The sequence below is a fragment of the Tauraco erythrolophus genome, chromosome 11 (assembly GCF_009769465.1).
Source record: "Tauraco erythrolophus isolate bTauEry1 chromosome 11, bTauEry1.pri, whole genome shotgun sequence".
In the NCBI taxonomy this organism is placed as follows: Eukaryota; Metazoa; Chordata; class Aves; order Musophagiformes; family Musophagidae; genus Tauraco; species Tauraco erythrolophus.
The window spans coordinates 2,171,649-2,184,710 of record NC_141475.1 but is presented as its reverse complement, the minus strand read 5'-3'; the positions used below and the strand labels follow the sequence as shown (position 1 = coordinate 2,184,710).

At 54.0% G+C, this 13,062-nt stretch overlaps 1 protein-coding gene across 1 annotated transcript; it reads left to right on the top strand.

The window, feature by feature from the left end:
* The first annotated feature begins 1,135 nt into the window (after positions 1-1,135).
* Positions 1,136-12,664, top strand: DZIP1L (DAZ interacting zinc finger protein 1 like). The gene is made up of 13 exons (XM_086618600.1): positions 1,136-1,612; positions 2,571-2,655; positions 3,826-3,938; positions 4,309-4,470; positions 4,696-4,833; positions 5,448-5,510; positions 5,985-6,119; positions 6,548-6,578; positions 7,387-7,431; positions 7,960-8,096; positions 9,225-9,417; positions 11,635-11,774; positions 12,593-12,664. The coding sequence occupies exons 1-13, from the start codon at positions 1,136-1,138 to the stop codon at positions 12,662-12,664; spliced, it is 1,791 nt and encodes a 596-aa protein (XP_086474726.1).
* The last annotated feature ends 398 nt before the right edge of the window (positions 12,665-13,062 follow it).

The window sequence follows — 13,062 nt, the reverse complement described above, 5'->3', positions numbered from 1 at the left end:
CTCTACATGTAGGGCTGGCTCAGCCCTGCAGCCCCTTGCCCTGCCCATGCACCAGGTAGGACCAAGCCTTGGAGCTTCCCACTTCCAAACAACACCTTAGGGACTGAAATTAGGGCAAAAAAAGCTGATTTTTGGCACTCTCTGCTGCAAACAGGCAGTGATAACCACTGCCCTCTCTTCCTCGGAGTTAGCAGAGGAGAATTTAGGGAAGCTCTCCTTTCTCCAACCACACACGCAGTTATTTGGCATCTCCCTGGGTTTCTGGACCCTGTTTGTCCAGTTGGTCCAGTGAGCACAAAAGGCTCGGTGGGAGGCACCGGTGCGTGCAGGGCTGGGAGTCGCGTTGCTGCTGTACACAGCACACCCAGCAACGCGCCGGCACCACTCCGACCACTGCTCCCAGTCTGTGCGGGAACCCCGTCCCCTCCCAAAAATATGGTAAGTGGCCTTTCAGCAAAGAGCTTTTTTTTTTATTTTTTAAAATGAAATATCTTAAAAGCGGCAGGTGGAGGTAGCAGAGGGGGAAATTGTAATGTGAGGCAGCAGCCAATCCCTAGATAAGAGACTAGGAGCATATACAGGTCTATTTCACAAATTTAAAACTCTTTTAAATACAATGGTTGAGTTATTGTTTAGGACACAGCTAAGAAAATAAGCAAACATCAATTCTGTTTATGGCCTGAGCAGGGCACCGGGGAAGCTGGTGGTTACCATGCATTGTTAAAAACCTGGCTGAACCCATTTCCCAAAACCAGGTACACTCGGGAGGGATTTACACATTCGTTCAGGACGGGTGATTGTGAAGAGTTGCGATGTGACAGTTTTACAAGTCTCCCTTAACAAAAGCAGATGGTGAACAAACTGGCAGGATTTTTTTATTTTTTTTCCAGAATTTGGCAAAGCAGTAGACAGCAGATCTGGATGGGGAGGGAGAAAGAAGGGTTTTTTGTTTGCTGCCACGTAAGATGAGCTCTGACCCACTCCTTGGTTCCTGCAGCGTGTGCAGGCTGGTGTGGGCTCCAGTGCAACTGGAGGACGGCTGCGGGGTCAGCCCTGACACATCCTTCTTGCCTTCCAGCCCTTTTCTCCAAACGTTTACCACCCGCTGCACCAGCCCATGCCAGGGGCTGCAGGGATGCCAGGGGCATCTCCAGGACTTGCCATCCAGGCGGACATCCCCCGCTTCCACTTCCAGCCCCGCCGAGTCGCCCTGGACTGGCGTCGCTTTGTTGCCATTGATGTGGAGCAGGTGGCCCGGGAGGTGGACGTGGCCGCGCTCCAGGAGCACATCGCCGGCGTCACCTTCTGCAACCTGGACGGGGAGCGGTGCCCCCGCTGCGGGCAGCCGGCAGACCCCATCCTACTGAAGGTGCTGAGGATGGCCCAGCTGAGCATCGAGTACCTGCTGCACTGCCAGGAGCACCTGGGGACCAGCCTGGCCACCCACGCCCAGCACCTGGAAGCCACCCGTGCCGAGCTGGCTCGTAGCCGGCAGCAGGCAGCGGAGCAGGCGGCACAGCTCCGGGGGGCGAAGGAGGAGAGCAGGAGGTGGAAGAAGCTGATGGCCACCCAGCAGCTGCTCCTGCCAGCCGGCTCCAGTGCCCACTGTGAGGTGCGTGGCTGAAAGATGTACGGGGTGTTGTCGTGGTCCAGCTCAGCCACCGTGCAGCTGCTCCCCTGGTGAGGTGCAGAGGAGGAAAATGTCACAAAAGGCCTGAGGGTGAGACAAGAACAGAGAGGGATCACCCACCCACCCACCCACCACGGCCCCGGGCAAAACGGGCTCAGCTTGGGGACAAATCAATTTAATTTACCAGTTACTTGAGAGGGTGACAAGAAACAAAGCCAGATCCTAAACACAAGGCTTCCCCCACCTTTCCTTTCTTCCCGGCTCTGCCTCCTCCCCAGCGGTGCAGGGGCACAGGGCTGCAGGTCAGTTCATCACACGCTGCTTCTGCTGCTCCTTTCCCAAAGGAGGGCTCCTGACACTCTTCTCCTGCTCCAGTGGATCTCCTGCCCACGGGACAGTCCACAGACTGCTCCACCACGAGTCCTTCCCGCAGGATGCCATCCTGACCCAGCAGATCGCTCCAGATCGGGCTTTTGCCAGAGCCACAGGTTCTCGGGGAGCTGCCACCCCGCTCCGCCGCGGGTTTCCCCACGGACTTTAGGAGCATCTCTGCTTCCTCGAGAGCCCCATTCCCCCCGCCCTCCCCCAGGCTCAGCATCTCCGCTCCAGCGCGGGCTTCTCCCCGGGCTGCGCCGGGTCTGTGCCCCACCGAGTCGCACGGCTGGGGGGCCGCTGCCAGCCCCCGCTCCAGCACCTCCTCCCGCCGCCCCCGCACTGACCCGGTGCCCGCGGGGCCGTTTCTCGCCGCCCGCTGCAGCCGTGCGGGGCCCGACGGCGCCCGGCCGTCCCTGCAGCCCGAGCCGGGCACAGGCGGACATCTCCGGCCGGCGCCGCCCGGGGGGTGGGTGTCGGCTTCCGGCAGCCCCCGCCGCTTCCCGCTCGGCCATTCCTGCAGGATCACAACCCTTCTGCTGACTTTTCCCCCCCCTCGCCTCTCCAGTGCCACCTCTGCCATGAAGCCTTCCCCGACGGCTCCTTCCTGCGAGCCCACGTGCGGCGCCGGCACGCCGAGGCGGGTGAGCACCGCGGCCCTTTCTCCCTTCCCTTTCCCAGGCAGGTTTTTTCCCCCGTTGGATGCGGATGCTGGAAACCAGAGAGTGACTGTAGGAGGTTAAAGACAACTTCTAATCGCTTGTTTCTTCTTCGGCGTTTCTGTGAATGTTTACTGAATGCTTTCTGCTCGCTGGCTTTCCCTCGAGCACAAGGTAGGACACGCAGCCAAACAGGAGGCTGCATGGAATCATGGAACGGTTTGGGTTGGAAGGGACCTCACAGATCATCTAGTTCCAACCCCCCTGCCATGGGCAGGGACACCTTCCACTACACCAGGTTGCCCAAAGCCCCATCCAACCTGGCCTTGAACACTTCCAGGGATGGGGCATCTACAACTTCTCTGGGCAACCTGTTCCAGTGCCTCACCACCCTCAGAGTGAAAAATTTCTTCCTTATGTCTAATCTAAATCTGCCCCCTTTCAGCTTAAATCCATTGCCCCTTGTCCTGTCACTACTTGCCCTTGTAAAAAGTCCCTCTCCAGCTTTCCTGTAGGCACCCCTTAAGTACTGGAAGGCTGCTACATGAGCATTTAAAGCTCATCTCTGCACCTCAGCTTCCCTAAAGATCTCCACCCAAAGATCCCATGGGACCATGGTGAGGGAGCTATGTTGGAGAGTCTGGGAGAGTGTTTCTCTAGAGTGGGAGAGGGGTTTCACGTTCCCTATGCCCCTGTCTTGGCAAGGAGTTGATGCTCCTTCGCAAAACACGTGGAAAGCTGCAGGTGTGAGGGCCATGGAGCCTCGTTAGGGCTTTGCTCACACCCGGGGCTTGAACCTGGCAGATAAAAAAAGCCAATTTTACTGTTTGCTGGCAGGTTGAAACCCCATCCCCGGGCTGATGTGATGCAACAGGTTGGGTTTTGCTCCAGGGGCACCTTCCCTGGTGAGGGCATTTTGCAAAACAGGGCATTTTGGCTGCTTGGGAGAGCCAGCTCGGTGGTGAACCATGCTGCTCCGTGAGGCATTAATCCCTCCATGTTTATAAAAATAAAAAATAAATAAGTAGAAATAATCCAAGGCCACCTTTTGCCACGGTTCTTCCTGCAGCTCAGCTACCTGCTCCTCCACCCTGAAGCGGTTTTGCTCCGTACTTTAGTAGGATCTCCCCCCCCACGCTTACCCGAAGCGAAATTCTTTTGCAGAGAGGCAGAAGATGAAGCAGGTGGAGCAAATGGAGGAGGAGGTGGAGGAGCTGAAGGCAAAACTGCAGGAGACACGGCAGCAGCTGGAAGCGGAGAAGCTGCGCAGGGAGCAGGTATGGTGTCTGGAAAACATGAAGGGAAGGGAAACGATGAAACGCAGGATGTTTATAAAGCGCAGGTGAAAAAGACGCTGAAAAAATATTTTATGGTGGGGCTCGTATTTATTTCTTTGGAAAATTTATTTGCCCTCAAAAAAATCCCTGTGGGAAAGGTCATGTGGGAATAAGGACTAGGTAAGCGTGCCTGCCTGGGAGGCTGTGCTGCCTCGACCTCCCCACGGTGTGCAGGTGAGCTCTGAGCAGCCATGGGTGTCATGAGAGCGTTGGTGCTCATCCCACTGGGGCCAGGGCAGAAGCCCCAGCCCTTGGTGCTTCTGGTTTGCAGCCAAGACAACTCCTGCCCCATTTTTTCCACTCCCTTTAGGAAATGGAGAGAGCTCGCCAGCGAGAAGAGGAGGGCAGGAAAGGTTTGGAAAGGTGGAAAGAGGAGGAGAGGATGAAGCTGCGTGAAGAGATCGATGGGCTGAGGCAGCTCTTCCTCTCAGCGTTCGAGGACGTGGCCAGCAGGGGCAGTGCCATGGAGGGGGTGAGCAAGCACCCCACGTGCTCCTCAAGGCAGGCGAGGGGATGTCCAAGCCTCCTGCTCATCCTGATGCAGGTGACATCACAGCCCAAAGAGGACTGGTTTCTTCGCTCCTGGAGCATGGAAGTGTTTTGGGGTGGGAAGCAGTGGTTGTCCAAGGTTGGGCTGCCCAGGAGGAAAGCAGAGCTTCCCATGGGACAACAGAGCTCCTTCCCTTTCCCACTCCAGAAACTGCAGGAGCTTCAGGTCAGACTCGTGGCAGAGTCCAACCTGGGGACCCTGCGGGACAATGACACTGAAGAGGGACGTTGGCGAGCACCAAGCCGGGCAGAGCTGTGGGGCGAGCGGGAGGGGATGTCAGTGCAGGTGAGTACCTGTGTCCTTACCCTTACTGCCCATCCCAGGAGGTATGTTTGGATGGAGATAGACCCACATGTGTATCTGCTTTGTGGATGTCTGGTTTCAGCTCAGGTTCAGGTAGCAATGGGCTCCTGCTGGTGTAGAGCACTGAGTGTCTGAGTCCAGGAATGGGACCTGGAGGCTGCAGAGGCCATGCCACTGTCTCATGTCAGCCCTACTTACTGCAGAGAAACCCAGTTCCACTGGAGTACAGTGGAAGCTCACCGTATGGAAAAGCACTTAAACAAAAGAAATTTAATCTAGGTGGTCCTGCTCAGGCAGGGGGGTTGGACTAAATGATCCTTTGAGGTCCCTTCCAATCCCTGACATTCTGTGATTCTGTCATCTACCTGCACACCAGCTGCCTTCTCAATGTCTAAAAACATCTGAAGAAGGCTTTACTGTGTGTGGTACCTCTGAGCATGGAGTGAGTTGGGAACAGCACCCCCATTACAGTGCCAAACACCCTTCGAGACCCAAAGGGAAGTTGAATTTCTCTGAGCACGGATGTGATCGGGTGCCCATGCCCACAAGAAGCCCGCAACCCAAGGAGGGAAATGCCTCTGTGTTTAATTTGGCAGAGGACAGAGCGGAGGCAGGCGCTGAAGGACCTGTGGAGGGACAACCAGGCACAGGAGGTCCAGGTAGGTACCAGATGTCCTTGGCAGGTCCCAGGCACCTCGCTCAGAAAAGACCTTGTTTCCTTCATGGTTCAAAGCCCAGAGATGTTACATCTCTCCAGAAGAACCTGGGATGCCCTCTGTGCAGATGAGCTCAGCAAGTGGTAGGTGGAAAGATCAGGGCTACATGCTTTAAATGAGCCTTGGCTGGACTTCAAAGCCCAGGGCAACAGAGTATAGTTATTACATCATCAAGAGGAAAGAAAAAAGGAAATGCAGTGCCCGAAGCTGTGTCCTGTCATGGCCAATGAGAAGACATGAGCTTGCCACCAGCAGACTTCGAAGCTGGCTGTACGTCTTCCGCAAGATCGGATCTACCCTTTGAAGGATGTCTTAATAATGAATGAAAATCTGGAGAGCTGCCCTTGCTGATGAAGGGAAGAGGTTTTTTTTACCATGTTCAAATCTTGTTCCTTTTTTGCCCCCTTTCGATTGAAGAAAGAGAACAACACACCCCATGCTGCCTCATCCCAGGACCGGTTGGTGGTTATGGACCGTGTCCATCAGCATTTGGATGCCCTCAGGACCCGTCTCGATGAGCAGCCCAAGCTCACGAAGTCTCAGGAGAAGAAGGCAAGTGAAATAAGATTTTTTTTTTTAAAAAAAAAAAAGCTCCTTGGTTCATCAAGAGGGTTTAAGCCGATGTTTAACTCTAAGCAGCCTTTAAATATTTACTGAGTTAAGACTAAGCCTAATTAATTTGGAGCATCTTTTACTTGTTCCCAGGCCTGCGAATAGCACGTGGCACGCAGCAGGATGGCATCTGATGTGCTAGTGGTCACAGTATGGACAGGAAAACCCCTGAGCTGACCCCTTACAGGGATGCTCCGCGTAAGGGAAATAGCTCTTGAGGAGTCTATGTGCCCACTTTAGGATTTTGCTATTTCCTGCTCCTTTTTTGAATGCATTTAATAACAATATTCTGCAGAGAGAGGAAAAATTACCCAAAATGATAGATAAAGAAATGATCTTTGAATGACGCCCAGTCTATTTCTTTACAGATCAAGCTGCTCTCTGCAAGCAAACCTGAAGGTAATGATCACATTTTGTAAAGTGAATCAATTTGGGTCTAGATAAATTTTTCATAGCTAACAGCCCTTCAGACCGCAACGTCTTCTCTGTCTCCCTCTACAAAAGTGTGCCAGGGTGTCCTCTCCAGGGAGCTGGCACACAAATCCGTGGAGTGGACACCTTCCAGTCCCTTGGCTATCTATGCTGTTGCTTTTGTTGCAACAGCATAGACCACAGCTCTGATCACTGGCCCAAAACCAAATTGTCTCTTGGGTGGGTTTTGCATCTTAGCCATACCCCAAAGTCATGAGGTTTGACAGCAAGTGGATGATCTTACCTCCTCCAAAATGATGCCAGTGGTTATCTGCATAAAAATAAGGAGCTGAGGCGTGCTGTGGTTTCTTCTTTATGGTCTGGGTTTTCTATAATCAAGTGCCAGGGAAAGAAAACGACGAGGTCTCAGCTCCCAAGTGCCTGTGGTGCAGCCACACACCTGGCCAGTGCTCAGGAAACAAAAAAAAAAAGGCCATAAAACAGGGATGGCTGTTAGCAAATGCCCAAGAAGTACATCGTTGACCTGGAGAGGTACAAGAGGGATGTTTGCCCACTGATATCCTCCAGCCAGTGGCCTTGGCAGGCAAGCACCCTAGGGTTTTCCTTGAGAATGTTCTCCAGGGGCCGGTGCCAGACCTAGGCCAGCCTTGTATCCCCAAAGGGGCAGGTGTGTCCATACTTTCCATATAGGAAAACCAGGTGGTGATCAGCACTTGCTTCAGTGCTGGGGCCTCAGCTCCTCTTTGACCCTCACAGGCTCCTTTCTTCCCTGCAGTGACCCAAGAGGTGACCAAAGTGGTAGCTGATGAAGAGTCATCAGGTGGGTTACCAGAGCTGGGACCATCCCTATCCCGAGAGCACCAGGATGAAGTTGGTGTTTGGCTTGGGGTGTTGAGTGGTGAGGATGAGTGGGTGATGGGTGAAGCTGGTGGTGATGAGGTGGTGGGCTGGGGGATGAGGGGCATGAGCTCACTGGTGAGGATGAGGGGGTGATGGGTGAAGCTGGTGGTGATAAGGTGGTGGGCTGGGGGATGAGGGGATGAGCTCACTGGTTCCCTCTCAGCTGTGCAGAGTACAACAGCACCATGACCAGCCCTGTTGTCAATGCTTCACCCAGGAAAGCTGTCCCAGGCAGCTGCAGGGTTGTGGGTGGGATTTTGGAAATGTTGTGGGCAGGAATTAATCAAATTTGCCCCTTTCTAGAGTGATATAGTCTGCTGAGAGCAACCAGTCACTTGCTGTGGGACTGGTGGGACCCATGTCCCCAAAGAGAGGGACCCACGAGCCCCCTCCCCAGTGTGCAGACCATGTGTCGCTGTGCTGGTACCAGCACCCACCTTTACTCCAGGCAGGGAGGAGGCTGCCCTGGGTGGGAAGCAGAGGCTGCTGGGAGCCCTACGGAGAAACCCAAACCTCCTGAAGCAGTTTCGCCCCATCCTGGAGGAAGTGCTGGAGGAAAAGCTGGAGAGCATGGGGGTCAAGAGGGTAAGTCTGCCCTTTCAGTGCCAGCATTTGCAATGCCAGCGCAGGGACACAAAGATATATATATAATTTTTTTTTTTTTTTTTGAGAGGAGAAAACTGAAGCACTAACAGGCAGTAAAAAAAAAATAAAAAAAGCCCCATCTGGAGCAATTACACCCTGAGAGGCAAAGAGGAAGGTGGAGGCAGGATCCCACAGGAGCACGGGGAATAAATGGCTGTGCTCCCGTCTCGGAGGCTGGTTATTAGTATCTCTCCAGCAAATCTTTCCCACAAGCAGCCTTTCATATGCTAAATTGGCCAGGGCTCCCTCTCTTCTAGGAAAGGAAGGTGTTTGAGGGCACAGCAGCCCCTGTCACGGGGATTTCAAGGGGACTTTTGCTGTCCGAGTCCTTTTCATGCCGAGCATATTAAACAGCACCTCCGAGAAGTCTTCCCGAGCTCCCAGCGATGCAACACCACCACCTAGCACCTTGCAGAGCTGGTGCAAGGGTGGTGAGCAGGCAGGCAGCGGGCACGGCCGCTGGGGACCCGCGTTGCTCCATCGTCCCGTGGTTCTGAGCAAGGCAAAGAGAAGGCAACGGCTGACCTTGCGTGGTTGTTTCCTGGAGGTGCACGTAAGGAGCACTCCTGGGTTCGTTTCACATCAGCTGGAGCCCTGGCATGTTATTTGGAGACATGCAGGTGGTGCCACAAGCAGCAGCGGTGCCCAAAGCTGAACACCCCCCTTCACCCTTCGCTTCTCATCACTTCACATCTCTACAAGCCCAGGACATTCGTGGTCGTCAAACCTGCTCGAGTTGTAAATATCTCCCAAGAGAAAATGCTTTGCTTACCCTGTGGCCTAGAAATTGCCCCAAATAGCTGAGATTTACTCTTCAACGGTCATTTGCCAAAGTGGATGAGGGCTTTGCAAATGATGACTGATGCCTCGTTGCGGGCTGTTGGCATGGGATACATCGTGCTGGGGAAACGATGGGTGTCAGGGCTGGTGAGAGCTTCCTTGGGGTTTGGACAGGCCGTGGACCTTGCAGGATGCTCTTGAGATATGAGTAGTGCTGCCGAGGGCTTGTTTCACCACCCAGCACCATGGAAGGAGAATATCAGGGTCCTCAGTTTCCCTCTGCTTTAGGTTGCGAAGGGGATCTCCACTCGGACCTACAAAAGCCTCCAGGCTCTGGTCAGGCTTCAGTGGCAACAGAAGGCTGAGAAATTTCCTGGTCTCCTCTGCCTGAGGGACGAGTTGGTCCGAGCGGTGATGGCGAAAGGCAGGCGATGCAAGAAGCCCAGCAGTGCTTTTCCTCGACAGCTCTGCGTCATCCCAGGTGAAGTGTCCTCCTGACCCGTCTAGATGCCAGCCGTGGGGACCTGTGGCCACGGGAATGCTGTGCCCTTACCCAGTGGGGCAACAAGACAGAGAAAGGGCAGGAAAGGGCATTTAAAAAAATATCAGCTGTCCCCAAAAGCCCCAGGAGAGCTAAATACAGGTTTGGTGGTGCTTGCAAATCCCTTTTTCCCCACTTTTCCTGCACAACTCCAGGCCAGGCGGGCTGCGTGGCTCCCTCAAGGGCAGGTCCCAGGACTACCAGGAGGTGGGTGGTGATTCTCCTTGCTCCCAATATTGCCTTCCAGCTGAAAGCCTGAGGAAGCCCAGGTCCCTTCGTGGGTCACAGCCCATGGTGATACAAGCTGCAGTAAAGCCTAAAGCCTCGGTGATCCGCCATCCTGCTCCTCAGAGCAGAGCCCGCTCCACCCACAGCCCCCCAAGGACTCCCTGGGTCACCCTGCGGACCTCCAAAGCCAGAAGCCCCCACCAGGCACCTGTCCCACAGCGGAGGTGAGTCCTCTCACCTCCTTTTTGTCTCCAGGCAGGTGGGGAGAGCCCGAGACCCTCAGCTACAGCCTGGCCCCAAGTATGCTGGGTGCTACTCAGCACCAGCACCTTTGGAAACTGCCAAGTGGTGGGTGATGTGGAACCCTAGAGGGGTTTGTTTGGAAAAGGAGTTTCTTGGGGTCTCCCTGCATGTATGGACTGACTCAAACAACTTGGCAAAGTCAGACCTAAGGGCTTGTACCCCACCATGTGGTGCTGGAGACAAGCATAGGGCGTTTCCCACCGGTGTTGAGCTCCTTCTTCCCCTCCCAGAACCTCTTTGAGGAGATGAAGGAGTTCTCTTGGGGTTTTTGGAGCAGAAGTAGTAAAGTTGTAAAATAAAAGCTTGGAGAAACTGTGCAGATCATGCGGAGAAGTAACATTGAGAGGGTGTGAGATGTCCGCAGAGAGGAAGAGGAGCTCATCCATGGCCAAGAAAAGGTGAGGAAAAGGAGTTACGTGTTCACTCCAGGAGAGAGAGAAAGCCAGGTCTAGGTTTTAAACTCAAGCAAAGCAATACCAAACACAGGCAAGGGATGGGTGAGAGTATTTTTTGGACACTCTAGCAGCAAGGTGTTCCAGTCCGTGGTGTGATAGACCTGTCCATGTCCATGGGGAATGCAGGCATTCTCCATGGGCCGCCCTGCTCAGGGCTGGATCACAATCCAGAGCATTGCAGTGCTTCCCTGCATCTGCTTCGGGAGGGGGGCATGGGGACGCCAGAGCAACCCCACGCCTGACCCATCCTCTGTGCACCAGCCCAGAAGTGATGCTGGGAGGGAAGGAACCTGCCTCGTCCCTTGTGAAGCTCAGACCTCAGCAAGAGACAGACTCCGGGTCAGACCTGGACTCCCTGGAGGAAACGGCTGGTTCAGGTACTGTCTGTTCTTGTAGCGACTGCTGTGGGTCAGTGAGGTGGTGGGGACAGTCCAGGTTAGCACCATCGGAGCCACTGAGTCACCTTCTTGCTGGAGCTGAAGTGGGACAAGTCTTCCCTTGTCATACCCAGCCGGGCAACAGGGCACTGGTGGCTTTAACCATCTGCAACGTGTGTGCCTGATCCTGCCAGGGTTTTTTCCTAGAGTATGATAAATCCTGCGGCTGTTTCTTTGCACAGAGGGAAACCAGACTGTCTAGAGGATGCAGAGAACCCCACAGGACCCAAAGGGCTCTCAAACACGGGGGGCAAAACTGGTTTTAACTGTTGGCTATAAGCTGTAAAACCCAATGTGAGCCGTGTGTCTGGGAACGAGGTGGGGACTGCTCCTGAGCCCCTCGGAGGGTTGAGGGGGCAGCAGGAGGCACCTCTTGCCTCTGTGTTGACTGCAGATGGCATCAAGTACTCCTTGCACGTGGCTTTGGTGTGCCCCAGGCCAAAAAAGAGCTGTCGGCGCTCGGCCACAGACCACTAGCCCAGGTACATGTGAGGATGGAGGTTTCCTCCAGCATCCTTGCACACACGGGAGCATAACCCCCATGGCTTATTCAATGGACAAACCATTTTCTTCCTGAAACAGCTCCGTTGGGATGGGTCCAGGCAGTGCTAGTGAGTTTAAGCTATTTAGAAACCATCTCACCCTGAGGTGGCTGGTGGTCCCCTCCCTTTTCACCGAGCTGTGCCATCACCCTGCCTCGGTGCTCCCTATTTAACCCGCTCTGCCCTGCACAGGGACAGCCACATCCACGACGGTGAAGATTTTGGAGAGACACCTGGATGCAGCGGCACAGAGATCGCCCAGTGTGGTGAAACTCTTCCCAGCCCTGAGTTTGGCATCACCAAAAACCAGCCAGCATGCCAAGAAACTCCAGGTATCTCATGCAAACGGCCACAGGGATGTTTCCTGACATTATTTCCAGGAAAAAAAGGCATGTTGGACTCTCTTCTCAGCTCACAGCCATCACCAGTGCTGCAGGCATAGTCTGTGCAGGGGGAGTTCAAGCTTACAGCAGCAGAGATTTGGCCCTTGGCCCCTTCATCCAGTTACAGATGTGTGTCCTTCCCTTAATGTTGGTCTGTTTGCCCTCTTTGGGGGGAGGAAAGACAAAAACCCACCAAAAATCAGTATTCGTGCAGTTGGGAGCAAAACAGTAAGCGTCAGAGAATCGAATTGAGAAAAGGTCTCTGGAACAAATCCAGAGATAATTGGAGTGATGCAATGGTGAAATTATTAAATTACTAAAACGGGACTTAAACATAACCTCAATTTGTGGGGGAGAGCTGATGTAATTAAAGTGGTGGCAGTGTCAGAATCAAATTGCTTTTTTAGAGGGGGAAAAAAAAAAAAAAAGTAAAAAGATTTTACCCAGGGAAGACCTGGCACAAATACTGGGAATATTTATTTTTTTTTATTATTTATTGCAATGAAGATGAGGAAAAATAATTAAACGAAGAAGAAAAAGTGAAGCATGAGGTTTTGTGGGACAGCTTGCAAGCCGTGGAAATAGAGAAAGGGTCTCCTGTGTGGTGTCTTGATCAGACCATGTTTGGCCCTGTTTGCTTTAATTTATGTGTCAGCTTGATGCAGGAGAAACCCGTGTTGATTGGCAGGAGGGGAGCACAGGGTGCAAATGTGGGGTGTGGGTCTGGCCCTGCTGCACCCCTTCACCCTCTCTGTGCTCCTCTCCAGTTTGCAGGTGACAGCAGTGACCTGGAGACCTCCTCCCTGGAGGACCCAGCTGAGCCACCTCATGGCTGCTGATGCTCGGGGGACCACCTCCGTCCCCAGGACCCCGGTGAACCGGGCTGGAAGGGGACACAGGATGGTGACAAGGAAGTGACAGTCCTCTGCCAGCAGCCACTGGATGGTGCCACAAGACCAGAAACGGACAGCTTCTCCAGGGCTGCTCCTGCTCTCCAGCCACCCACCCCTCTTTTTGGGAAGACCCCAATATTGGGGCTCTCCCAGACGGTGCAGAGGGGGCTGAGTCCTCCCTGTGGATCGCGTCAAGGAGGATAAATGCAGCTTGGTGTGAAAAGGAGAGATTTCTGCTTTCCCTTCACGCATGCACATGAGCTATAGCACGGTCCCCGACGGTGCCGTGAGCTTTTGGAGCCCCAGCAGCTCTCCATGGACTTGGCATCCCACAGCACTCCACA

What these genes read in the sequence shown, in the direction of transcription:
- DZIP1L (XM_086618600.1), top strand. Translation starts at nt 1,136, where the DNA reads ATGCCAGGGGCATCTCCAGGACTTGCCATCCAGGCGGACATCCCCCGC. An exon ending in CGAAGTCTCAGGAGAAGAAG is followed by an intron (nt 6,120 to 6,547) that starts GCAAGTGAAATA and finishes ATTTCTTTACAG; the next exon opens with ATCAAGCTGCTCTCTGCAAG. An exon ending in ACAGCTCTGCGTCATCCCAG is followed by an intron (nt 9,418 to 11,634) that starts GTGAAGTGTCCT and finishes TGCCCTGCACAG; the next exon opens with GGACAGCCACATCCACGACG.